The sequence below is a fragment of the Macaca mulatta genome, chromosome X (genome assembly GCF_049350105.2).
Source record: "Macaca mulatta isolate MMU2019108-1 chromosome X, T2T-MMU8v2.0, whole genome shotgun sequence".
Classification (NCBI taxonomy): Eukaryota; Metazoa; Chordata; class Mammalia; order Primates; family Cercopithecidae; genus Macaca; species Macaca mulatta.
In genome coordinates this window covers 155,747,623-155,774,615 of record NC_133426.1, presented here as the reverse complement: position 1 = coordinate 155,774,615, position 26,993 = coordinate 155,747,623, and the positions used below count along the sequence as shown (strand labels likewise).

The following is a 26,993-nucleotide window of genomic DNA, read 5'->3' as shown; positions in this document are numbered from 1 at the left end:
AATAGACGGGTAACTGCTAGTTGTTAAGGGCAGTGGTTGAATCGCAATACCCCTAGCAGTTCTACACCTAGGGGCCTGCGGGCCGCTGGGTCTGCGAAGCTTGCAAAGCAGCTGGCCCGCCCCGGCTCTGCGCCTGTTTCTCGGCCACGCCTACTGCCGCAGGATGACGCGCACCTCTAGAACCCGCCCCCAAGGGGAGGGACGCAGGGAAGAGTCGCACAGACGCACTCGCGCCGTGGCCAGCGCCCGGGCCTCCGGGCCCGGGCGGCGGCTGTGTTGCGCAGTCTTCATGGGTTCCCGACGAGGAGGCCTCTGTGGCTGCGGCGGCTGCTGCTAACTGCGCCACCTGCTGCAGCCTGTCACCGCCGCTCCGGAGCGGCCGCGTCGAAGCCGAAATGCCGACGCCCGGGTCCGGCCGAGGCTTTCTCTGGCTGGGTCTGGTCCTGAGCTCCGTCTGCGTCGCTCTCGGATGCGAGACGCAGGCCAACTCGACCACAGGTGCCGCCCACGCCCTCCCTGCCGTCTCCCCTCCTCTCTCCTCTCCTTCCTCCTTTGTTTATATCCATTGTTTTTATTCTCCCTCTCTCCTACCATTCTTTCTTTCATCCATCCATCATTCGTTCCCTTCCTCCATTTTTTACTCCTTCCTACCCTCCCTTCATCCCTCCCTTCCCTCCTTCCTTCTATTCATCCATCCTCCTCCTATCCCTCTGCTTCTCTTCCTCTTTTCTCCCATCTTTCCCATCTCCATCCATCTTCACCCTTCCTTTCCTCCCTCCATTAGTCCATCCGTCCCTTTTACCTTCTATCTATTCATATTTCTGTCTCTCTCCTTCCTTCCTTCTCTCTATCCTTTCTTCCCTTCAACTATGCATCTTTTCCTCCTTATCTTCCTCCATCCAACCATCTGTCCTTTCCTCCATACATCATTCTCTTTTTTTCCTAAATTCATCTTTCCTTTCCACCGTCTTTCACTCACTATCTCGCTTCCTCACCCAGGTTTGAGGCCATTACCAAAGCCTAACCCTGCCACCCAGGACTCAGGCTTCCTCCTCGAGCCCCACTCCCACCCTTGCCGAGGCACAGCCCCCTCCCTGCCTGGGCTGCTAAGGTGCAGGGTCCAGCCTTGGGCCTCTTAGTAACCTAGCACCTACTATGAGGGAGGGTTCAGTGTCAGTGCAGGTTACCTCACCAAAGCCCCTCCCTCCTGTGTAGATGCTCTGAACATTCTTCTCATCATCGTGGATGACCTGCGCCCCTCCCTGGGCTGTTATGGGGATAAGCTGGTGAGGTCCCCAAATATTGACCAATTGGCATCCCACAGCCTCCTCTTCCAGAATGCCTTTGCGCAGGTATGTCTGGGAACCTCTAGCTGTGGGTGTGTGCCTCCTCGGGCACTGAGGGTTGGGGGCGGGGAGCTTCAGCTATTGTCAGATGGCGCAGATTGTGCGGGACATCTTGTTAGGAGGAAGCAGTCTAGAAAATGGTAGTGGAGAAAATCTGGCTTTCCACTGATGGGAAAGCTTGACCTTCAAGGGTGGCCTTCTCCTTGGGTGGAAGGTCTGCCCTGGACCTAATGTGCTCACGGCAGCCCTGGGCAGCTTTCTCCCAGAACGGGGGCTTGCCTGCTGCTCAGAAGGAAGGGGTACTGCAGAAGGGCACCCACAGGTCTGCAGACTGGGCCTCAGGTAAGAGCTAGTCAGGGTGGCTCTGTTCCCTGAACCCCTCATGGCTCTGCCCCCAGCAACACTGGCAGGTCTGCGTGCCTGGGGAGGCCATTGCGTAGGAGGAGATAAGCATCTGCTGATTTCAGGGGCTGATTGCTTCCCTTTCTCTCTCCGGGAAGCTGTCTGTTGCCTAGGTGATGCCCAAATCCCAGTGTCTGGTTTGAGCTCTGCATGACTCAGCTACCAAGCTGTTTGCTAGGGGCGTCAAGAGGGCAGTTGCTTGGTTACGTAAGAGATAGCAGACATGTTTTGCTGTGAGGACATTTACCTCTGCTTCTGCTCCCTAACAGCAAGCAGTGTGCGCCCCGAGCCGCGTTTCTTTCCTCACTGGCAGGAGACCTGACACCACCCGCCTGTACGACTTCAACTCCTACTGGAGGGTGCACGCTGGAAACTTCTCCACCATCCCCCAGTACTTCAAGGAGAATGGCTATGTAACCATGTCGGTGGGAAAAGTCTTTCACCCTGGTACTGCTCCATGTTCAGAGTCTGGGTTCTCTTGGGTTGTGGTATCTGAATCCAGCAATCCCGTCCTGGGGATGGGGCTGTCTTTGCAGATCGCTCTTCTGGCTGGGCGAGTGCCTCACTATTCAGTGCTTCCTTTCTGAAAAACCAACTTGTCAACCCAGCTACATGTTCTCACCCAAAGTGGAAAAGGGTAGAAAGAGCTTTGCTACCTTTCAGAAACCACTGAGGGTGTGCCGTTGGGTCCTTCAGCTCCTTGGGTGGTAGGCAGGACACGGGTTGAGGAGGTGGCAATGTTGGGTGAAGTCCAGCTCGGGGACCCACCCTCCTCCCTGCAGGGTACCTGTCAGTAAACCTAGGGGTGGGTTGAGGACACCTGAGGGCCTCCCATGTGGCCAGCATTGCTGTTGCTAACTGATTGCCCAGTGAGGGGGCTGTGCTTAGGTGGGGGCTGCTACCCACTCTGGAAATTAAGTCAGAAAGATGAGTATAATCTGGTACCCAGGAACTATAGGGTGCCAGAGATGAGACATTCCTTACCTCAAATGCTGCCTGATGAACTGGCTGTCTTTAATGCCAATATGGGGATAGTGAAAAGCAAACAAACTTTAAAACTTTTTATTTATAGAAGTAATGCATGAGTATTTGAGAAAAACGGAGAAAAAAGTATTGGAAGACAAGAGCACCATAGGGACAATAATGCTTATCATTTGGGAATGACGGCTTGAATGTTTTCAGTCTCTTTCCCTTTGCTCAGTGGTTACACTGGCAGGCCTGGCAGACTTCTGCAGGAACCCAGCTGCTCAGGCTGGTCAGCCCAGGTTGAGAGTAACATTCAGCTCTACTAAGTCAGGCCAGTTTCAGAGGTGAACCTGTCGCGAATCATATTGCACAGCCAAAAGCCCAGTGTCAGGAGAACTTTCTGCAGTTTGTTGTTCTCAATACCACACCCCATGCCTGAATGCAGCTGCAGGGAAGTGATGATTTTGAAGAGAGGAGGAAACACAGCAGAGGGTGGAGATTGTGCTTTGGGAGGGGAAGCCAGGCAAGGACTGAGTGATGTTGTTTGACTTCCTCCCTCCTGATGATTCGATTTTGGCATCAGGCTCTAAGCGCCATGTCCTTCCCAGAGAATAAACCTTTTCTGGCAGCTCTTGTGGGAACACATTTTTCAGCTGAGTCTGTGTTCTCAAGACCTTTTTCTGTTAGCATTGGGCCTGCTTCAAGATGACAGTAGCCACCACTGAGTGCCAGGTATGTACCGTTTACCATGCTGGCCACTCCTTTAATCCTCCCAACAGCAAGCGAGGTGGGTTTTTATCATCATCATCATTTCCCAAGGAAGACATGGAGGCTCATGGGAGTCAAGTAGCTTGCCAGAGGTTGCAGGGATGCTAAGAGGCAGCATCCGGATTTGGACCTGTGGTGGTTGGCCTCCTGTGTGCTCTTTCCACAGTGCTTGCTGTGTTCATAGGTCCTCCACCCGCTGCCCTCTTTCTCTGCATTCCTGCCTCTTCTGGTGCTCCCTATTGGAGTCCTACTGTGTGACTGTTGCTGATGCTTTCTCTCGAGGTTCTGCCTGTGATCCCCTCCACTCCTGGCTAACCACTATAGGCAGCGCTTCCCTTCAGATCCCTCACAGGCCTTACTGGCTTCTAGAAGTCCTCCCTGCTAGTCCTCACCTGACTCACAATAACCTCTGTGCTTGGAGGATCCCCCACTTGGCTCTTCGATGCTTCTGAAAGCTGGCAGTCCTTCCTTGGTTTCCAGTACTACTATATTGTCTTCCCAAATAAACTATAAACTACTAAGCTTAAGGGTGGGTTTTTGCTTCATGAATGAGCACTTGAACTTGGAGTTCTAAAACATGATTTTGAGTCCTGGCTGCCTTATCTAATATCTGGTTAGCATCGGATAAGGCACATACCTTCCCTGAGCCTCCCCTTCCTGCCCCCATCAACTCCCTGGTGGTGCTGATGCCTCTGCTGCCTCCTTCATAGGGTGAGAGATAGGTTTCAGCATGGGCTCTAAGGAGCTGACTGTTCTTGTCCTTGTGGGTCCCTTCCACAGAGCCTATCACAAATCATTAGGGCTTAGGGACCAGGAAGTCAGATGCTCAGTTCTCAAATAGAAACTAGAGAGTTTGGCTTTAGAGGGGACTTTTATAGATGAGGAAACAGCCCCGAAGAAGAGAGGTTCCACTTGCCCTTTTGTTTACAGAGTTTTAGTTATAGGGAGTGTTTTAACAACTTTTTTTTTATGTCATGTTTTAACAACTTTTTTTTTTTTTTTTCCAAGGGATAACTTCTAACCATACCGATGATTCTCCATATAGCTGGTCTTTTCCACCTTATCATCCTTCCTCTGAGAAGTATGAAAACACTAAGGTAAGGCTGTGAAAGGGACATTTCTGAAGAGGAACCACTTTTTCCTTTGTCACATAAACTACTGGGTATACTGCATGTTCTGTGAAGCTGGTTATATACCGCAAAGTTGTGGGTTTCATTTGTGATAATGTCTTGACAGAAGTAAGTTCAGCATTAGGCCCGACAGGAGCAGTGGCTTCATTCTAGAAGCTGGTGGGTGCTACTTGTTCTAAAACCTTGGGCTCTAATGTATCAGAATCATTGAATAGCTCCCCAATGCTCACTCTGGATGAGACTAGGAGATGCTGAGACATGGGAGGGAGAAAAGAGGCTGAGCTCCAGGAGCCTTAGCCCAGAATGGGAGAGAGGCATGCCGTGTATCTGTCTCAAACCTAATGTGTATGTTCAGCAGCTGAGACATCTGATAGGGGTTTTAAATTTTTAGAGCATTATGAAAAAAAGTAACCTACAAAGAAAATCTTGGTTTAGAGGAAACCCAAATGTATAAATGAAACTAAAACCCACATTTAAAGAAACTCAGAAAACCAACTGGGGAACTGAGAAATGAAATGTACCTCTGAGGTTTTAGTAAACATGTTGGGAAGGGTGAGGGTTTGGAGGTGAGGTGGAAGGTATTGTTCTAAATTCCTGACAGCTTTCCATTTCAGAATACAGTGAAAACTGTGAGCTCTGGCCTTTGGCTTGTGGCTTGAATAGGGAAGATCCCATCTTAATTCCCTGAAGCCATCTTGCTCCTTTTTAGTGGCCTCATTTACGAAGGCCAGGTCCCTGCCCTAACTGCCCCCCTACCCATTTCTTCTCAAAGTGGCGGGTCTGACAACACAATCTCCCTCGAGTGCTGCAAATTGCGTATATATAGATGATGAACAAGTGGTCTGAGGCGGGTGCTGGGCTGTCCTGCCCAAGGGTGGGGTGAGCAAGGCAGGGCTGTGAAAAGGCAGCAACACTCTTTGAGATGGAACAGCAGCTAACACAGCCCCTTGGTCTTTGTGATATACACATCATGGTCAAAACTAACTTTGGTCTCATGGCCAACATGTCTACTTTGGGAAATAAAGCAGGAGGTTTCATTCTGTGCCTAGCGTAGCTGAAGATCTGGAAATTCCATGGACTGTCACCTTATCAAGTTGACTGGGACCCTGTCATTTACAAGCCTTAACCTGTCTTTGTAATTTGAAATTTTTTTTTCTTTTTAATTTTTTAATTAAAATAGAGTTCATATACCATAATGCTCTCTCTTTTAAAGTATACAATTTAATGGTTTTTAGTATACTCACAGAGTTGTGCAGCTACACCAAATCGATCTTAGACCATTTTTATCACTCTCAAAAGAAACCATGTACCCATTACCAGTTGTTCCTCATTTTGTCTCAGCACCCAGCCTGGGACAACAACTGAACTATTTTTGGTCTCCATGGATTTGTGTATTTTGTCCATTTGGTATAAATAGAGTCATACACTATGTAGCCATTTGTTTCTGGCTTCTTTCACTTAGAATTCTGTTTTTGAGGTTCAACCACATAACAGTATAAATTAGTACTTCATTCCTCTTTTTTTTTTTGAGACAGAGTTTCACGCTTGTCACCCAGGCTGGAGTGCAATGGCGCTATCTCAGCTCACCGCAACCTCCACCTCCCAGGTTCAAGCGATGATTCTCCTGCCTCAACCTTGCGAGAGCTGGGATTACAGGTGCCCGCCACGACACCCAGCTAATGCTTGTATTTTCAGTAGAGACGGGGTTTCACCAGGTTGGCCGGGCTGGTCTCGAACTCCTGACCTCAGGCAATCCACTCACCTCCTAAAGTGCTGGGATTAGAGGTGTGAGCCACCGCACCCAGCCTTTCATTCCTTTTTATGGCCACATAATTGTCTGTTGTACCACATTTTGTTTATCAATTCATCACTTGATGGATATTTGGTTGTTTCTACTTTTGACTATTAGAAATAGTGCTGCCTTTGACATTTTTGTACAAGTGTTCTTATGGGCATATATTTTTCGTTTTCTTCAGTATAATAACTATGTTTAACTGTTTAAGGAATTGCCAGACTGGTTTTCAAAGTGACTGCACTATTTTAAATTCCCACCAGCAATGTGAGAGGGTTCTAATTTTTCTGCATCCTCATCAACACTTGTTATTTTCCATCTTAAAAAATTATAACCACCCTATTGGGTGTGAAGTGGTTTTGATTTGCATTTCCGTAATGACTAATGATGTTAACCACATTTCCGTGTTCAGTTGGCCATTTGTATATCATCTTTGGAGAAATGTCTATCCAAATCCTTTGCCCATTTTTAATTGGCATTTTTTTATTGTTGAATTAGAGATGGATTTTTTTTAATAGTCTACTGGGGTTTCTTTTAATTAGTTATGATATGGAGAAAGAGTATTAGTGGCAAGAAACTAAGTGCTAGTGGATTTCTGGCCCCTGCCTGGAAAACAAGAAACACTTTTCTGTTTTAATTCTACTTCTGATGTGTCTGTTCAGTCTGAATAACACATGAAGGGCTGATTATGTGAACATTAAATCTGTGTGTGTAGCCTTCATGGCTTCCATTTCTTACACTTAAAAAGCTGATGTTATATATTTTGTTTTGAAAGACATGTCGAGGGCCAGACGGAGAACTCCATGCCAACCTGCTTTGCCCTGTGGATGTGGTGGATGTGCCCGAGGGCACCTTGCCTGACAAACAGAGCACTGAGCAAGCCATACAGTTGTTGGAAAAGATGAAAACGTCAGCCAGTCCTTTCTTCCTGGCCGTTGGGTATCATAAGCCACACATCCCCTTCAGATACCCCAAGGTGAAGAGCTGGTTGAAGGCTGATCCAGCACAGCCACTACAGCTGTGTTGTTTGTTGAGAGAGGGATTTGCACAGGGAAGGTGGCCACATCCTGCCATCCCCAGGCATCATGGATGCCTGATGGGCACTAGTGTCCTCAGTGGAGTGAAGATGGGATTTAGAGGCCAAGGCCAGGAACATGTAAGAGTCTTGTAAGAAATGCTTGGCTTTCCACTTCCCTCCACTGGAGGATTTGATTTCCTTTCCTTGAACTTATCAAGCACATGTTGAGTTGGATGGCGAGATCACCACAGAGAAGTGAATCAGAGCTGGCTGCCAAGGTCTGTAATAAGGGATGGCCCTTGCAGAACAGCCCCAGGGAATATGAAGCCCTCTTTAAAAACTGCCTGTTCCCCCGAGCCTGTCAGGTTAGATCGTGTAAACACAAAGCACTGCATTGCTTCTTGGAACCTCAAATCCTGTACTTGCTTGTATGTCATTTAGAGCATGTAGTCTTTTCTGTTTTAGAATCCTTTTCCATTTTTCCCTATCATGTTTTATGAGGGCCTGAGTATCCCATCCTTTTGACTTTGCAGAGAATGCCCCTCACATGTAATGAGAGTAGAGACCAGCGGTATGCTTTTTGATGCTGCAGGTATCTTGCTTTGATTGGCCCAGGGGATCTTGCCTTCCTAGTAGGAGCTGTCAGCCCCCTTGATAGAAGAAGGCTGTGAGGTTCACCTCTCCTGCCTCTTTGCAGACAACAGTTAACAAAGCTGACCTGGCTGTGATTCTTTGAAAGGCCTGCTTATAAGTCTAGCCCTTGGCTGGCATCTGGGAACTTTGATTTCCAGAGTGTTCCCACTACTCCCAGAATTGACTTACTATGCTTAAACTGTTTAGACAAACATTGTGGTTGATGATGAACCCTTGTTTTTTTTTTTTTTTTTTCTGGGAGTCTGGCATTTTGGTATGTTTCAGACAGACAATGCCTACCTGACCAGCCCCAAATAAAAACTGGATAATGAGGCTTTAATGAGCTTGCCTAGTTAGCAGCATTTCACATGTATTATCACACAACTCATTGCTGGGAGAAGTAAGTGTATCCTATGTGACTTCCCTGGAAGAGGACTTGAAGCTTATGCCTAGTTTCCTCTAGACATTGTCTCATGTCCTTTTTTCTTTGCTGAGTGTGTTTTATTGTAATAAATCATAGCTGTGAGTGAGACTAAATGCTGAATCCTATGAGTTCCCCTAGTGAATTACTGAACCTGAGGGTGATTTTGGGAACCCAACACCTCATGACACTTTTCTAGCCAGGCAGGAGGTGGGGACAGGAACAGAAGGGCATCTGTTTGTATGAAGGAAGAGAGCTGTTGCTGCTTAGTTTGTAGGAAACAGAAGTCGTATGATTTCATTGCCATTGGCATCTCATGAGAGTAACTTAAGGCTGGACTTCCAGGTCAGGGATGAGCACATGGGAAATGCTAGTGAGCCACCATGTAAATGCATCACAGGCTTAGAGAAAAGGCAGCATAGATACTAATAGAGCCACAACCTTGTGCTTTTGCTAAAACAGTGACAACTTTGTGGCTTTGTGTTTTTCCCCAAGGAATTTCAGAAGTTGTATCCCTTGGAGAACATCACCTTGGCCCCCGATTCCGAGGTCCCTGATGGCCTACCCCCTGTGGCGTACAACCCCTGGATGGACATCAGGCAACGGGAAGATGTCCAAGCCTTAAACATCAGTGTGCCATATGGCCCAATTCCTGTGGAGTTTCAGGTATCAAGGACATAGTTGGAGGATGTATTGGACACTGATGACATAGTGTCATAGGTGAAACCACTCTTCTCAGTAGACACAACTCCATCTATAATGTCTTATTAAGAGCTTTCTTTGTGTGAGTTATCGGGCAAAGAGCTGGGGTGGAGGTGTCCTATAGGTATTTAGGACACAGGCAGTGTTGCATGGATCAGAACTCTCCCAGCCAGTGTCTTACCTTCTAAAGAAGGGAATATCCAGAGAGTTGGTGACTTGTTGCTTGTGGACATGGGTGGGGAAGCAGCCTGGGTGACCATTCCTAACCAAGGGGGATAGTGTTTAATTTAGGTGATAGCTCATTAGTTGTAGAGTGATGAGCAACTCCCGAGCAGCCCAGAATGCTTGGTTTGCTGGTACTTGCAGGTTCCCTTTGTGGGAAAAGCCCATCCTGGCTAGCTGTCACTCTCAGGGGGTGGCTTGGTGAGCAGGACCTTGGTGCAGAGGGAACTGGGACACCATCATGGCCAGTGCCATCCAGTTGTGATGTCTGGCATTCCTTTGCCATGATTTAGGGGCAGAGCAACCACATAATTAGAATCCTCACACTGACTCATCAATCATCTTTTCTCCCTGGAGAGCAGAATACACATTGACTAATGCTCTTTCTGGAATATTCCACACAGAACCGTGCCCTTCTCTTACCACATGAATGCTGTGGCAGGCAAGCTATAGTGAATGGAAGATGGCAGGGTTTTCAAAGTATCCTGGACTACCTGCCTTAGAATTTCTGGGAGGGCTTGTTGGGAATGCAAAGTCTTGGCCCACTCAGATTTACACAGTTGGAAGCTGGAGGTGGAACCTGACCTGACAACCGATATTTCTTTAAAAAAAAAAAAAAAAAAAAAAAGCACACCAGGTGATTCTGATTCATCAGAAGTTTGAGAGTCTCTGCTGTAGTGTATTGTTTAAAACAAACACAATAAAACCACCGTATACAGATATCCCTTGCTATCCAAACTTACTTGGCCCCTGAGATTGCACAACAAGAGTGTGGGTGGTGAGAGGTGTGCATTCCTCAAATCCATTTGATTCTGGTTTCACTGAGAGTTTGGAAAGCAATGCATCCATCTGTTTTTTTTCTAATTTTGTGTTTCTGGGCTACTGATGATGAAGTGGCTTGAACTGGCCCTGAGGCTGCACCTGGATGCTTTATTAGTGACGGTCACTTAAAACGACCCTTCAAAATGGACTGTGTGCCAGGAAGGGCGCTGATTCATGTGTGGTATTACCTTTAGTCCTCATGGGGACTTAGTGAGGTACCTGCTCTCTGTTGTCTAGGTGAGGAAACTCAAGGCATGAGAGGTGTGCTGACTTGTCTGACAGCACAAAATTAGTGCTAGGTGGAGCCGATTCATCCCCAGGGACTGTAACTCCAAAGCCCCATGGTTGGATCTGTTGGTTCCCAGCAGTGTGGGTTCAAATTCATGTTCTACCCCATACCAGCTGCCTAACCTCTGTCAAGTCATGTTACCTCCCTGAGCCTCCCTGAGTTTTCTTCTCTATAAAATTGAAACAAGGTAGGTAAAATTTTTCCATGATAACACCTACTTTAGAGATTTTCAGCAAGAATCAAAGAGAGCATGTAGAAGTATCTAGGACCGTTTCGGCTGCACAGAGCGGTCTCCTTCAAGTTCTGTTAGTCCCCTCCTTAGACACAGTGGACAGCATGACTCAGAGGGCCTCCCTGATGCATGCACATGCTGGTCCCAGCCCTGTATTCCGCTTGAACTCGGGCCTGTTCACTGTCCTCTTGCAGCTTTGGATGTCCGCATCCACGCCCATCTCACTGCACTCTTGAGCTCTGGGCTCTCTTCAGCTCCAGCCCTCTAACTCAGCTCCACATGAGCCAGTGACCTCAGGGGCCACACTCAGGAGTTTGTTGCCTGCTGCTTCTGAGTCACCACACTGACCACAACCTCTTCTAGCACCTCCCTTGCTCCACCTCACGGGGATTGCCAGAATATGCATTTCTATCTCCCCCTGTGTCCAGGGCCTGTTGGCTTTGTTGCTTTCCTAAATAGCTAAGGCCTGGTGGTAGGTGACTACTGTTCTTCCCAGCTGCTTAGCTCACCATACTTGTCCATTTATCCTTGCCCCTCCTGCAATACCCTTATCGTCAGACAGTCCAACCACACCCTCTGCTCTCCAGTCCAAGTCCTGAAAGCTGCTGGAGAAAATCCACGCCCCCACGAAGCAGGAGGCCCTCAGATACCCCGCCTCCAGCCCCAGCAGCCCAGGCAAGCTCTCTGCTCAGCTCACCTCACTTGTCCTCTGCAGCTGCTCTGTTTGTATGACCTCTTCCCTACTCCCCTTCACTGCTCCCCTCCAGGCCTTTGCCACCCCTGTGCCCCATTTCTCAGTGGACAGCACCTTTCCTCTTGTAGAAATGGAGGCTGGTGGATAGGCGGAGGTAGGGGATCGGATGGGGTGGATGTGGGTACACGTTCTGGCTGTGCCCCTTATCAACTGTGTGACTCTGGGCAAGTTAACTAACCCTTCTGAGTCTTGGAGTCCTTAATGTGCCATTCAGAGGATCAGATGCCACCTAGTGTGTACTTGTTGAATGGGCTCTATTAATAATCTCCGTCACTGAGATCTGGAATTTTGTGTTTGCATGTTCTGGGCTCGAGGCCTCTTCCCTCGACTCCCCACCACTGTCCCTGCTTCCCACGTCTGCAAGCAAAAAGAGCAAGGTCTTCCTTCTCACTCACCTTCCCTGCAGCCTCTCCATCTGCTCTCATCCCTCTCAGCTGCAAAAGTGCCAGCCCCCTTGCCCCTGCCTGTTTCTGCTTTCCACTCCCTCACCTGACCTCCAAGGCAGAACGACTGCACACTGGGCTGTTCTGGCTATGTCTGTGGCCTCATTGTCTATTTGTTCTTCTCTGTCCTCTACGCAGGCTTCCACCTCCCCAACCCACTAAACTTTCACCTCAGCACTGACCTTGGTGGCCAATAAAATCCATCTGTGTGGGTCCTGACCTTCCTTGAGCTCTGTGTCACTTCCTCACTGGCCAGCTCCACCCCTTCTGGAACTCCTTCCTCCTCCTCCTCCTCTTGCACCGCCTGCCCCCACATGCCAGCGAATTATGCCACCAGCTGAATGTGAAACCTGGAGTCACCCTGGGGTTCCTCAACACCTCCTCCTGCTCTGCTCCCTGCCCCCATGTCTACTTGATGCCCCTAAATTCCTCTCACATCCACATGGTCCTCTAGATCCTTCATCACATTGTTCTGGACCACTTTAGTGGGCCTTGCTTTGTTTTGTTCATTCAGCAAGTGTGGTGAGCACCTCTTATGTACCCAGCAGTGGCCTAGTACCATTTTGTCTAAAGCCTCTGGAATCTGTGTCTGTGTCCTGTTGCAACATGACTCTTAATAACTTGCAGCCCGGATCATGTCAATTTCTCGCCTTGAAAGACCTCAGTGACTCCATTGACCTAGAACTTGGAGTCTCCACTCCCTGGATAGACCCACCAGGTCCATATTATCTGGCCCAGACCTAACTTTCCAGTCACCCCTCTGCCCTCCCATTTGATTCTCCAGTCACATGAGCCTTTTATTGGCCCCACACACAACCTACTCCGTCACAACTCCACACTGTTCCATGCCCTGCAGCCCCTGCTTGGAGCATCCGAGCCCCATTTGTCTGACTGCAGGCGCTTCTTGTCAAGTTCTAACTCCTCTGTGAAGCCTTCCCTGAATCTCCCAGGCAGATTTGAGGGCTTATTCCCCTGTGTCACCCCTGGGCCTCTGTGGGGGATCGGTCAGAGTGGTGGGAAAAACTATAGGGAAAGGATACAAACCTTCTGAAAGGTCAGAAGGTTCTGCAGAGCCCCAGGGGAGAATAGCTGAAGGCAGCTATTCTATAACCCTGAGGCAGAGGGCAAGGAGTAGGTACAAGGAAGTGTGGGGGAATTTATCTTAAACAGTCTTGTTTACTTATGTTGACCAGGAGCTGACCTTTGATCATCTGTGCATGTGAGGTTCCCTGGAAGGAGAACAATAAATGTTAATTACCTACAGGTTGGCTCCAGGTTTTTGGCATTGTGCCTGCACTGAGTAAAAGCAAGCAGCTCCAGCTTCTCGGGGCTGCTGTCTCGCCACTAGAGCTAGGCAGTCACCTAGCTGCTCTTACACTGCATACCTGTGTCTGAGTACTCATTTCCTCCATAGGCCAGGGTCTGCAGGACAGACCCGGCAGGCCTCACTGATAATTAAACATTTTCTTGTCTCCGTGATTGTGTCCTCACTGGATGGGGTGGTTCATCAAGGTTGAGGACCTTGTCTGCTTATTGCCTTACATCCAGGGGCTAGCATAGGAAGGAAGGAATACTTTTGTATAGGACACAGCCATCCTGACAGGTGTCTTTCTTCCCCAGGAGGACCAAAGTTCCACACGTTTCAGGCTGAAGACTTCATCTACCAGAAAGTATAAGTAGGCCAGGGTTCAACATAATCCTGCTAGAAAGTTAGATGTATATCTTTTCTCTTGACTGCAAGTGAGAACGGGTGAATCTTATGATTGTCCTCACCCTGGCAGTGATAAGAAGAAGCTGGTGGGTCCAGATGATAAGTCAGGGACTGGTCTGAGAAGTCATGGCTTTCTTCTCACCCCTCTTTGGGGTGGAGGATTAATCTTTGTTCTTAGCATTTGTGAACCAGGCTGGGGATGAGAGCCCAGGAGGGGCCGGTGGCTCATTTACTTCAGGGTATGATCTGGCTGTTCCCAAAGCCCCTCTTGGGTTCAGGGACTGTGAAGGACGTGCTGCTCTCTGGTCTCTCCCTTGCTCTTCTGCCTGCTGACAGTTTGTTAGAAGTGAGCTCCATGTAACAGCCATGGTCCATGAAAATATGCAGTTGTAATCTGCTGTTGGGTTAGAAAGTGATCAGAGGGAAAGGCTCAGTCAGGGTTGTTGTTATGTGTTAAGTTATGAATTTTTTTCCCTGAAAAGAGCTGTTGAAGTCCTAACCCCCTAGTACCACAGAATGTAACCATATTTGGAAATAGGTGTATTGCAGATGTAATTAGTTAAGATCAGGTCATATTGGAGTAAGGTGGGCTCCTGATCCAATATGATCAGTGTCCTTTAAGAAGAGGGGAGAGAGATACACTGGAAGAACACATGAAGATGGAGACACAGTGATGCAGCTGCAAACTGAGGGATGCCAGGGACTGACCGCCACCATCAGCAGCTAGGGAGACGCAAGATTCTTCTACTTAGAGCCTTCAGGGAGAGAATGGCCCTCCCAACACCTTGATCTTGGACTTCTAGCCTCCAGAGCTAGGAGACAATACATATCTGTTGTTTTAAGCCACCCAATTTGTGATATTTTGTTATGGCAGCCACAGGAAATTAACAGAACTGAATTGTATCTTTGTGACCTTTATCAGAGCATGTGTGGGCCTGTGTTTCAAGGGACTGTAGGATCAGTTTCTGTGTACATGTTCATCTCTTGGAACCCATCAGAATATGTGAGGGAGACAGAAAGGAGCAGTAGGTGACACATTCATCCACTGTGATCTGTGCCCTAAAGTGAAATCTGATTTGCTTAGAAATGTATCTTATTTGTAGACCTACAGATTTTGCTGTGACTCTGTGGGTGAAGCGATGCAGACGGTAGGAAAAGGAGTGTTACATTTTGGCTGAGAAAATCATTAAGGGCATCAACTAAGGGGTTGGGATTGGGAGAGATACTCAGGCAAGCATTATCTCTGTATACCATGGCAATTTAAATTGCAGTCACTCTCATTATTATGTTTTTTAATTTGCAGCGGAAAATCCGCCAGAGCTACTTCGCCTCTGTGTCATATTTGGATACACAGGTTGGCCGCCTCTTGAGTGCTTTGGACGATCTTCAGCTGGCCAACAGCACCATTGTTGCATTTACCTCGGATCATGGTAAGCATTTTGAAATTCCCTGGTGAGTCAAAACATCTGAACTTTCCTGTGAAATATGCTTTGCAAAATTGCCATTGACATAAACATGGGTTTGTTCTCTTTTGTGAACCAGTGGTGCCTTGAGTCTGGGATCCTGGGGTATTTTTATGATCAACTTGTTAGTCCTGAGACCTCTATCTTAGATGCTTGACGGATAGGTGTGGGTGGGTGGGGGAGGGTCTTGTAGCAACTTTTTTTTTTTCTTGGTGAATGCAGCAGGAACCCTCCATTTGTGTGGCAGAGCTCTTGTAACCCCCATTTTTAACTGGAGGGTTGGAGGTCTTTTAGTTTGGGTGGAGAGGATCCAGAACAATCCTGGCAGAGCCCAGCAAGCTCTTCAGGCCTGGCTCCAGCCCTCCCACCCCATCCCCGCTGTCTTCTCTGCTGAGAGCCTGGGATTTTCAAGTCTTTATCTCCTTTAAGGCTGGTTCCTGCTTTTCCAAAAATGAAACTATCTTTTTAAAAGCACTTTTTAAATTCTTCAACATTCCAAGAGCAGGGAATAAAACAGCAGCTCCCCCCGTTTCCCACTCACCCACTCCCCCATCTCTGAATTGTTTTGAAGCAAATCCCAGATGGTTCTGTTTTCTGATCACTATCTCTGAAAAATATTGCCTCTTTTGAAGTATAACCATAATACTGATATACTTAGAAAAAGGAAAATAATTTATATCATCAAATATGAAATAGGATAATAGTAAATCATAACCTGTGCTTATCATAAAGAGAAAAAAGGATACAGAGCATATAATTCAGGGCCAGAACATCCTGCCCTTTTCTCCCACCTGCTCAGGGCTAACAGGTGCTAATGGATTAGGGATCCATCTGCCAGCCATCAGTTGTGCACATATGCACAAAGGGATATACATGTGTATGTTTGTAACATGTATGTCACAAGATGTGATTGCTTGTTCTGTGTGTACTGTTAACGTTCCCTGGTTTTGTACACTTAATATCATAGACAATCTCTGGGTCATTTCTCAGAAGCCTGCTTTTTCCCTTAGAAAGGTCTGTAATATTATATATGGAGGTGCCATAATTTTTCACATATTCCCGATGATCTGCCATCTGCTTCTGACCCCTCAGTGCCCAGTTTCCTTTTCTCCATGAACACACTCTTTGTTGTGAGGCAGCTGCCGTAGATTACAAATAGCCCATCTAAGAGTACCCTCCTGGGACATTCTCCATTAGAACCGTCTGGGAGCTAGTAAAACATGCTGGTTTCTGCAACTGGTCTCAGGAACTTGCAGGTCTGGGCATGGGAAAGTGCAGTTTAACAGGTGTCCGTGAGCTCATCATTCCCTGGGCCTCCCTGTGTTGCCACGTCCTCATCTTGGGCCTCTGGAGCAGGAGCCAGAAACCTCCTGAGCTGCCTGTCAAGGTCACTGGCCTCTTGTTCCTCCTGATCTTGAGACGGATCCTTGGGGCCCACACAGGCATGCGTTCTCCTTAGCCGGACTTCCCCGTATTTGCTCCTGGCTGCAGCAGCACAGGCTGAGGCCCGGCACCAGACGTTCAATGAGATCTTGCAGTCAGGCAGTCCACAGTTATTTCTATAGCATGTGCCATGTGTCAGACCCTGTGCCAGGCCTGGGGGCCACCTCTGCCTGGTGCAGGGCAGCTCACAAAAGCTGGCAGAGGCCGAAGGCTGCGTGCCAGTATTCAGAATGCCACAGAGCGCCTGACTGCTGTACCTTCAGGGCCTCCACGGGCACCCCAGTCGGAGTTTCAGGGGTGGATTCCTGAGGTCCCACTGCCGGGGTCCCTCACTTTGCCATCCTGCAGGCTTCTCCATCCTCAACCTTTTAGATTCCCGCCACACTGAATCTAAAAGGGACAACGTGATCTCCAAGCTGGTGGCCTAGGAGCCTGCCGATAACCGACCCATTCATCAGCCCTCGTGGGTCAAGGCTGCCTCGTCCTCCCCAAGAGAGTGGAGAGGTTGAGCAGTGGGGCTACCCCTCGGCCCACGGGGCTGACCGACTGGGGCAGGAGTCAGGGGGAACTCCCTCTCTTTCTGCGCTCCACCGAGCTATCTGAAAGTCCCCACCATGCTCCCCAGTACTCACAGCCAGAGGGAGGAAGGGCTCACCAGAATCACTGGGCAACTCTGATGGGCATCAAGTCTGCTTTGATTATAGATGAGTGGGTAAGAGGCTCCTCTCAACTTGGGGTCTTCTTAGGAGAGCAGTGTCAGCGCAGAACAGGTTTCAGCCCTGTTCTGGAGACCACAGACGCTGGAAGGCTGGGACACCATTTGCAGCCCCAGCGTCATCTGTTAGACAGAGCCAGCAAGGTCTCACGCTGTGTGGTGTATTTCAGCACTTTCTCAAATTTACCCGTGGCAGCTTTTGGTGTGTTTGGTTATTTTTATAACACTACTCACTATACAATTTCTGTCATGCCCATTTTTTGTATCAAAAAGGGTGCTGTAACTTAAAAAGGCTGGGTATTTCCAACTTGGAATATTCAAACCATCTTTTGCAAGGGACGTTTTAAATAGGCATGAAGGGTTGTGTTGTTTTTAATCGGGGTTAAGGATCTGGAATCAAAGGTTTTAGTTTACTCCATCTATGGTGTATCTTAAAATCTGAGCCAGATGTCCTTGCCTTTTTTGAATTTGATGATTGTGCTGCAGTTCCACAGCTCAGTTTTAGGTGGCACACACCCAAAACTGAAAACCTGAGCTTGGAGGAAATGAGTCAAAAGATAGGTAGGTACAGGACAGGGCAGTGGTGACACTACAGCTTTCAGGGTTCCCACTCTGTCAAGGAGGAGCGTGTCTTAGCAGGGGAGGAATGCATATGTGGGAACCACCACAGAGCCCTACGTTAGGTATATGTTGCTAGTAGTTTGTTAAGATATTTGAGTTTGGAAATTTCATTATTTTTTCTTTTTTAAAGGTTTCCTCATGAGGACAGATAACTGATTTTGAGTACAGCAGCATTCAGTTGAAATCACCCTTTCTGTGGTAATTCCAAGTGAAAATTTTTCTTCTAGGTGATGAGTTTCTACTTTCTCTGGTTTTTACAACAGGAAATGAAATGGTGTCTAAACTAAACAAGCTGTGGTATGATGATTATTCATTTTCTGTCATTCTGTGCTTTTTATGAACTAGGGTGGGCTCTAGGTGAACATGGAGAATGGGCCAAATACAGCAATTTTGATGTTGCTACCCATGTTCCCCTGATGTTCTATGTTCCTGGAAGGACGGCTTCACTTCCGGAGGCAGGCGAGAAGCTTTTCCCTTACCTTGACCCTTTTGATTCCGCCTCAGAGTTGATGGAACCAGGTATAAAATATGCTGAAATGATATTGCTTGACAATAAGATCACCTTTAGTTTATATGTGAACCACTTTATTGAATCATAGGCTTTGGAGGTTACACAGACCCTGCTTCCTGCCTTGTGTTGGAATTTCTTCTCAACATTTTGTGGTCAGCACATGCTTCCTGAGCATCTCCCATACTCTGGGCAGGGAAAGAGTGACAGCACCTGAACTGACAAGTATGGTCCCTGTCCACAAGGAGCCTTGTGGGGTGATGATGGACAAAGGAACAGATGCATCCCCAAGATGAGGAGGGCTGTGGTACATTCTACAAGAGCCTGCTCCAGAGCTTAGAGGAAGGGGCTGCCCCCATAACAGATGAGTAGAATCCTTTCCCTCAATGCACCCTTTTGGTAGGGACTCAGCCTCCTTTGTAGGGGGTACATTTTCCATTTTCACAGCTCATCAATCTAGTGAACCACTAGATCTGTAAAATCTACCAGGTGATTCTACTCTGCCCTCCCCAGCAGTGAAGAGCAAGTTTACTTTGACTTCCATGTACTAGTCCTTCAAAACTTTGAAAACAGCAGTGACGCCTCCCACCCTATCCCTCCACCAATACCTTCTCTTCTCTAGGCTGAAATCCCCAGTCCTTCAACCATTCGTCACAAGGTAGTGTTTAGACCTGTGGTTGTTCTGGTCTCTGTCTTCCAAAATGTTTCAGTTTGAGAAAGCACTTCCAGAATACCAGTTGGACCAGATACCCCTCCTGGATGTGTGGGCAACCTGTGTGGGTTCTTGTGAGTTCTATCCTGACTCGATCTGCCCAGTGCATTTCAGAGACAGGTTGTATACTGTCTCTGAAATGGCGTATGATGTTCGCTGTTTTTGGAGCACCTCTTCTATGAACTATGCTAAACCAGATTGCCCCCTTTCTGGACTTATGCATTTAATCCATCCTTAACATCTAAATCTTGTACTGTATGTTGATTCCTGTTTAAATTTGTCTGGTTCTGGACCATCATTCTGGCCTTTCTGGATCTTTCCGAGTTTGCTTTATACTACCCAATTTTATTTTTTACACATTTGATTTTTGTGCACTGCATGCCCTGTCTTTTTTCATGTCATTGATAGAAAGGTTAAACAGTTTCAAGGCATGATTTTAGCCCTTTGTTTGCTGGGAAAGATCTTCTGATTGGTTGAGAATCTTTTCTGAAACTTTCGTTGGGAAGTGTTCAGCAATTTAGAAATGGATGTAATTGCACTGCCTTTCAGTTTATTTCCAAATTTTATCTCTAGTTGTGTCTTTTCCCTGAACTTCAGGCTTTTGTTTCCAACAGTCTTTCCCACTTAGCCAGCCTAACATATCCAAAGCTGGACTTCACATCTTTCATCTTCAGCTTTTCCTTCAGCACTCTTCTTGTCCTCAAGAAATGAAAATAGTCACTCATGCCAAAAAATCATGGAATAATCTCAACCCCGGTTTTTCCTCTTACTCCATATGCAATACTCAGTCTATGAGCAAGCCTGTCACACTCCATTCAGACTCTGTGTACCACTTCCCACCACTTCCCCTGCCACTGCCTTGGACCCCCAGACTGCTGCTATCTTGTGCTGAAGTACTGCAACAGCTTGCTAAATGGTCTCCTTGCTTGTGCCCTGGATCCCTTGGAGGTTTTCCTCCTCAGAGTAGCCACAGTGATCTCACTAAAACCCAAGTCAAGTCATGTCACAGCCCGGCACAGGAGGCTCTTATGTACCCTTCTTGATCTGAGTAAAAGTCGTCACAGTGGCCTTACATGTTCTGGCCCCATTATCTCCCTGACCTCATCTTTTTATAAGTATCCAGGCCAGTTGTCCTATACAGTGTCCCACAGCCTGGATTTGTCTGATTGTTTCCACATGACTACATTCAGGGTAACATTCTTGACACGTGTGCTACATGGGCTGTTGTATTCTCCCATTGTGTCACATTTGGGGGTAGGGGGGTGCACTTCATGGCCAATGTTACTAGTATTGTAAGTCTGATCACTCAGTTAAAGAGCTAGGCATCAGCCAGATCTTGCCATTGTAAAGGTACCCTTTTCAACTTTCTTTACTTGTTTTCTTTTTATTTTGCTTACAAATTAAGTGTCTAGAAAATGAAATCAAGCATGATAAAGCACTATCTTAAAGATCCAGAAGGGCCAGCATGATAGTGCAAATCCAAGATCAATTTTAACAGGAATCAATATAAAGTACAATATTTAGACTTTAAATATGGGTGAACCACAATGAAATACTACTTCATACCCACTAGGATGGCTATTAATAAAAAACAACAACAACAAAGAGCTGTGAAAGGCCGGGTGTGGTGACTCACGCCTGTAATCCCAGCACTTTGGGAGGCCAAGGTGGGTGGATCACGAGGTCAGGAGATCAAGACCATCCTGGCTAACAAGGTGAAACCCGATCTCTACTAAAAATACAAAAATTAGTTGGGTGTGGTGGCACATGCCTTGGGAGGCTGAGGCAGGAGAATCGCTTGAACCTAGGAGGCAGAGGTTGCAGTGAGCCGAGATTGCGCCACTGAACTCCATCCTGGAGACAGAACTAGACTCCGTCTAAACAAACAAACAAACAAACAAACGAAACAAGTGTTAAGACTGTTAGTGATTATATGGAGAAATTGGAACACTTGTGCATTGCTGGTAAGAATGTAAAATGGTACAGCCACTGTGGAAAATAATTTGGTGGATCCTCAGAGTTAAACATAGAATTACTCTATGGCCCAGAAGTTCCACTCCTAGGTATATATCCACAGAGCTGAAAACAGGTATTCAATCAAAGGTTGTACATTAATGTTCATAGCAGCACTATTCACAGTAACCAGAAAGTGGAAGCAACTCAGATGTCTATTGACAGAAGAATAGACAAAATGTGGTCTGTCCATACAATGGAATATTATTCAGCCTTAAAAAGGAAGGAAACTGACACATGCTACATCATGGATGAACCTTGAGGACATTATGCTAAGTGAAATAAGCCAGTCACAAAAGAACAAATACTGTATGATCCCACTCCTATGAGGTATCTAGAGTAGTCCAGTTCATAGACATAGAAAGTAGAATGGTGGTTTCCACTTGCTGGGTGAAGATGGAGAAAGGGGAGTTGTTATTTAATGGGGACAGAGTTTCAGTTGTGTAAATTAAGAGGAGTTCTGGAGATGGATGGTGGTAATGATGGCCCAACAGTGTAAATGTACTTAATTCCACTGAACTGTACACTAAAAAGTTGTTACGATGGTAAATGTTATGGTGTGTGTATATGACAGTAATAAAATGAAAATATAACTCTAATGCAGACATCCAGAAGGGGGTAATGTGTGGGGTGATCCTGTGGAACTCAGAATATCCTGTTCCTCAACAGACTTTTTTTACCTAGTGGTTTTAGCCTTAATTGATGATCCTTGTCTGAGTCAGTTATTACATTGGTGGTTCCGAAATTCAGGTTGTTTTAAAAAGTGCCAACAGGCTGGTGGGACTCTTAATTTTGCATCCTGCTATTTGATTGGATGAGTAATTAATGCAGGGTGAGGTGCTGAGGTGGTGTTTCTAAACGTCTGTTGTTAAAGATAAATGTTGTAAATTAAAAAAAGAAAACATGGAGCCCAGACAGGTTCCTTTACTGATCCTGCCTGGCCATGGCAGGCTTTTATAATGTAACCCATTCTGCTCTGTTGCTTCCTGTTTCAGGCAGGCAATCCATGGACCTTGTGGAACTGGTGTCTCTTTTTCCCACGCTGGCTGGACTTGCAGGACTGCAGGTTCCACCTCGCTGCCCCGTTCCTTCATTTCACGTTGAGCTGTGCAGAGAAGGCAAGAACCTTCTGAAGCATTTTCGATTCCGTGACTTGGAAGAGGATCCATACCTCCCTGGTAATCCCCGTGAACTGATTGCCTATAGCCAGTATCCCCGGCCTGCAGATTTCCCTCAGTGGAATTCTGACAAGCCGAGTTTAAAAGATATAAAGATCATGGGCTATTCCATACGCACCATAGACTATAGGTATACTGTGTGGGTTGGCTTCAATCCTGATGAATTTCTGGCTAACTTTTCTGACATCCATGCAGGGGAACTGTATTTTGTGGATTCTGACCCATTGCAGGATCATAATATGTATAATGATTCCCAAGGTGGAGATCTTTTCCAGTTGTTGATGCCTTGAGTTTTGCCAACCGTGGATGGCAAAGTAATGTGCTCCCTTCCAGCTGGTGAGAGGAGGAGTTAGAGCTGGTTGTTTTGTGATTACCCATAATATTGGAAGCAGCCTGAGGGCTAGTTAATCCAAACATGCATCAACAATTTGGCCTGAGAATATGTAAGAGCCAACCCTTTTCGTTTAGTCTTTATTAATTTATAATTGGTAATTGGACCAGTTTTAAAAAAATTTCCCTCTTTTTAAAACAGTTACAGCTTATTTACTGAATAAATACAAAGCAAACAAACACAAATTATGTCATACCTTCGGATACGAAGACCATACATAATAACCAAACATAACATTATGCACAAAGAATACTTTCATTATTTGTGGAATTTAGTGCATTTTAAAAAGTAACCATATATCAAACTAGGCACCACACTAAATTCCTGATTATTTTGTTTATAATTTAATAATGTATCTTATGTAGCCCTATATATTCAAAATATTATGTTAACATGTAATCCATGTTTCTTTTTCAAATGTAAAGTTAAAAAAAATACCAGAAGCCGGTGTCTTAAAATCTATCTTTTATTTTTGTTTCTAAGACCATGGGATTTCAAAATCTCAAGATAAAATATGTATGAAGTAATTAATGTAGACTTTTTACATCAAATAATAAATAATGCTCAACAAACTAGAGATATGAGGTGTGTAGGAAATTTGGTTAAACTTTTTTCAGATACTTTCTGGCCCAAATAATAATTTGTTAACAAATAATATGACCCTTGAACTCAATGGCCATCTATTGGAAGACTGTTATTCACACTGGAAAACATTTAAAGATGTAATTATATCCATGGATGGATTGAATCACTCAAAATATATTAGTATCCTTCTTTAGGGACGGTTGGTTGCAGACATGTGTTTATTCAGGAGGCACAAAATATTCCATTTTAATTGCTTATTAAATTCTAAATTATTTTATTAAATTCTAAATTATTTTGAGGACTGTGAAGACTTCATTAGTGTAATATTAGGTCATTGTCAATCTCTCAGAATGTGGTTCTGTATTCTTTAAATATGAAAGTATCCAGAAAGGCCAGTGGCAGTAAAAAGCTTAGTGTATATAATCTCAAAAGGGATGGAATATTTACAACTCATATTTATAACATGTTGAATCTTATCAGTTATCAGTAGTCATCAGAAGTGTCAGCAGCTTTCTAAATAAATATTAAATATCTAATGTCCTGTAGTGAAGGAGTAATTTTTAGTAATTGTCTCTTTACAAAGTCTCCAGTGTTTCAAGGTAAATGTTTGTGAAACAAAATACAGCAAAGTACATTAAGTTACTGCAGTGTATTGGTACCAAAAATGACAAGATATTATATTAAAATCAGTAAATTTTAGACAGATTTTTAAAATTAATTAGCCTACAATAGAGGTATATATGGTAGCATGATGATCTTTTAAGCAGTTAAGTTACTGACTGTTCTGGCAACAACGATTTCTCTGTGACTGAAGAGCCCTGTTCATCTCCTGATCCTGAAGCTCGTCTCTCTCTTGAGCCTCGGCTTTCTTTGGTCAATGGTTTCCCTCAGCTTTTTCTTCACTGTTCTTCATCCTCATTGTTGCTGTCATCACGTTCACTGTGACTTTTACAATACAGCCTGTAAATTCCTTATGACATAGTTCAGTGCATTTGGCTTTATCGCCTACTCCACAGTTCTTTACCTTGACTTGGCTTAGAGAAGCCATATCTTTGTTGCTTCATATAACCTTTCCCCAACCCCACTAAGCTGGACATGACTTATTAGTGGTCCTCCAGTCACTTTATTTGTAGAAATCTCTTATTTCACTTGAGCAGGGGTTCTTTCATATGGTTTAGCTGACAGCAGAACTAGTGATTCTAGACATTTTGAATGACTCTCATTCAGTGGCTCACAAACACGAGGGAACATCACAACTACCTGAGGGGCTTGTTAAAACCCAGTGCGTTAGAGGCCGGGCATGGTGGCTCACGCCTGTAATCCCAGCACTTTGGGAGGCCGAGACAGGTGGATCACTTGAGGCCAGGAGTTCAAGACCAGCCTGGCCAACATGGTGAAACCCTGTCTCTACTAAAAATACAAAAGTTAGCCAGGTGTGGTGGCACATGCCTGTAATCCCAGCTTCTCAGGAAGCCAAGGCACGAGAATCGCTTGAACTGGGAGACGGAGGTTGCAGTGAACGAAGATCGTGCCACTGTACTCCAGCCTCGACGACACAGCGAGACTGTGATTTTCTTTGGAGACTCCTAGATTTTCTGTGGATTTGAACTGAATTTGTTGGATGTTGGCAGGTTCCTCTTATGAGCTGTTTCTTTGCCCTGCATTACCCCACAAAGACTTATCTGGAGATGAGCAAAGTATGTTTGGTAGTGAGGTCACGAATGCAATCAGCCCCTTCTTCCCCACTCCCATTGCCATCTTCTCAGTCCTTCTCCCTTTCTTTCCAAGTAGTTTACCCACCCCTCCTCCTTCCTCCCCTGTCCCTAAAATAATCCATGTGTCTTCCTAAAATCTCTCTTTGATCCTGTCCTTTGATAACACCGTCAGTGCCTACTACTGGGTCTAGACAGACCTCTGTTGAGCAGTCAGAGTCTTCCCTGACTCCACAATGCCCCTTTCCTTGGCTGACCAGTATGACTACTGGTCCCCACCTTTCCCTTGCCTATCCCTACCTCCCTCCTACTAGGTTGTCCCCTCCCTCTCTTCACCCATTCATTCATGACCATTTTTCACTACCAAGCTCCCCCCCTCTCCTGAAGGAGGCTGAGGTTTTTGTGACTCTCTAGACTCTATTGTGGGATGGAATGAACATTGCTAAAGAATCTTGTGTTTGCTTTACTTTAAAAAGGTATTTTTTTCCTAATTATAAAATTGATGTGTCAGTTATGGAAAAATTAGAAATGCAGCACAAATACATGAGTATTTTACTGCAAAATTGCCAGATAATATCTTGTCTTTTTTGGGGGTGTGAATTTTTTGCATTGTTGTGGTCATATTGTGTTATTTATCATGCAATTTATGTTCTTTTTTTTTTACTAAGTATTATGTGTGGTTATTACAGATTTTCACAAAGATACTTTGTATTGTTGGTAATATATTTTATTGCATAGTCTTATAATTTACTTAACCTTCTTTCAATTGTTAGAAATTTAGGTTATTTCCAGATTTTCAGTATTGTAAATAATGCTGTGATGACCAATTTTGTGAATAAAATGTTTTTATGTATTTCAGATTATTCCCTTAGGATAGTCTGTCAGTGCCAAGTTGTCAAAAACATCTCTCTTTTGCTTCTCTTCCTGCTCTCCTGCTGCCTTAGGGGGTAGTAAACTGAAACATAAAGTAAACATGCATACAAATAAAAAACATAAAAATAAGCAGCCTGATGGTAACAGGTGAAAGTGGTAACCTGTTTTAACTTTGAATTCTGGCCGGGCGCGGTGGCTCACGCCTGTAATCCCAGCACTTTGGGAGGCCGAGGCGGGTGGATCACGAGGTCAGGAGTTCAAGACCAGCCTGGCCAAGATGGTGACATCCCGTCTCTACTAAAAATACAAAAATTAGCCGGGTGTGGTAGCGGGCACCTGTAGTCCCAGCTACTCGGGAGGCTGAGGCAGGAGAATGAAATGAACCCGGGAGGCAGAGCTTGTAGTGAGCCAAGATCGCGCCACTACACTCCAGCCTGGGTGACAGAGCGAGACTCCGTCTCAAAACAAACAAACAAACAAAAAGCTTAAAATTCTTTGCTTGTTAGTGACCTTGATCGTGGTTCTCTTTGTGCGATAGTTGGGCATTTGTATTTCTACTTGTGTTAATTTGCCTTTAAATTTTGGTTATGGGTTTCACCTTTTAAAGTAATCAAACATATTTATCTTTTCCTGTGTGATAGTTTTTTTCTGTGTCTTTTCCTGTTAAACACATAGACCCCTCCCCAGTATGGAGATTGAATAAATACTCATTTTCCTTTGCATTGTTTGTGGTTTGGTTTTATGCTTACTGTGTCTCTCCACCCCATTATCAGAGTAATATATGCTCATTACATAAAATCTGGAATATGTGAAGACTGGAGATGAAAAGAAGCCCACCATTTGAGACATAGCCACTGCTGACATTTGTATATTTCCCTTCACTCTTTTACCTGCCTAAAGACATATATGCAGATGTGGACATATTTAGCTTTACATAGCTGCAGTCTACCATGTATAATCTATATCTTGTTTTTTTGATCTAATAAAATGTTTGCTTGGTTTTTTATGTCATTGACAGTTCTTGGTTAGCAGCTGTAATGGCTGCACAGCCCTGCTTCATTATTACTATTTTTTGTACTGAAATGTATGTACCACTTTCTGCTTATCCATTCATCCACCAATGGCCAC

At 45.5% G+C, this 26,993-nt stretch overlaps 1 protein-coding gene across 3 annotated transcripts; it reads left to right on the top strand.

Moving 5' to 3' along the window:
* Positions 1-218: 218 nt before the first annotated feature.
* IDS (iduronate 2-sulfatase) lies at positions 219-26,587 on the top strand. 3 transcript variants are annotated; one of them, XM_015128374.3, is made up of 9 exons: positions 219-498; positions 1,216-1,352; positions 2,018-2,195; positions 4,491-4,579; positions 7,180-7,380; positions 8,972-9,142; positions 14,955-15,081; positions 18,239-18,412; positions 22,122-26,587. In XM_015128374.3, exons 1-9 carry the CDS (start codon positions 396-398, stop codon positions 22,592-22,594), a joined length of 1,653 nt encoding a protein of 550 aa, XP_014983860.2. In that variant the 5' UTR covers positions 219-395; the 3' UTR covers positions 22,595-26,587. The 3 variants fall into 3 exon arrangements, with proteins under 3 accessions (XP_014983860.2, XP_028697886.1, XP_014983861.2); XM_028842053.2 differs by lacking the exon at positions 7,180-7,380; XM_015128375.3 differs by lacking the exon at positions 18,239-18,412.
* Positions 26,588-26,993: the final 406 nt, after the last annotated feature.

Excerpts from the sequence above, each read along its gene's own strand:
- IDS (XM_015128374.3), top strand. The coding sequence starts at position 396 with ATGCCGACGCCCGGGTCCGGCCGAGGCTTTCTCTGGCTGGGTCTGGTC. Across the intron at positions 499-1,215 it reads GCAGGCCAACTCGACCACAG|ATGCTCTGAACATTCTTCTC; the intron begins GTGCCGCCCACG and ends CCTCCTGTGTAG. Across the intron at positions 1,353-2,017 it reads TCCAGAATGCCTTTGCGCAG|CAAGCAGTGTGCGCCCCGAG; the intron begins GTATGTCTGGGA and ends GCTCCCTAACAG.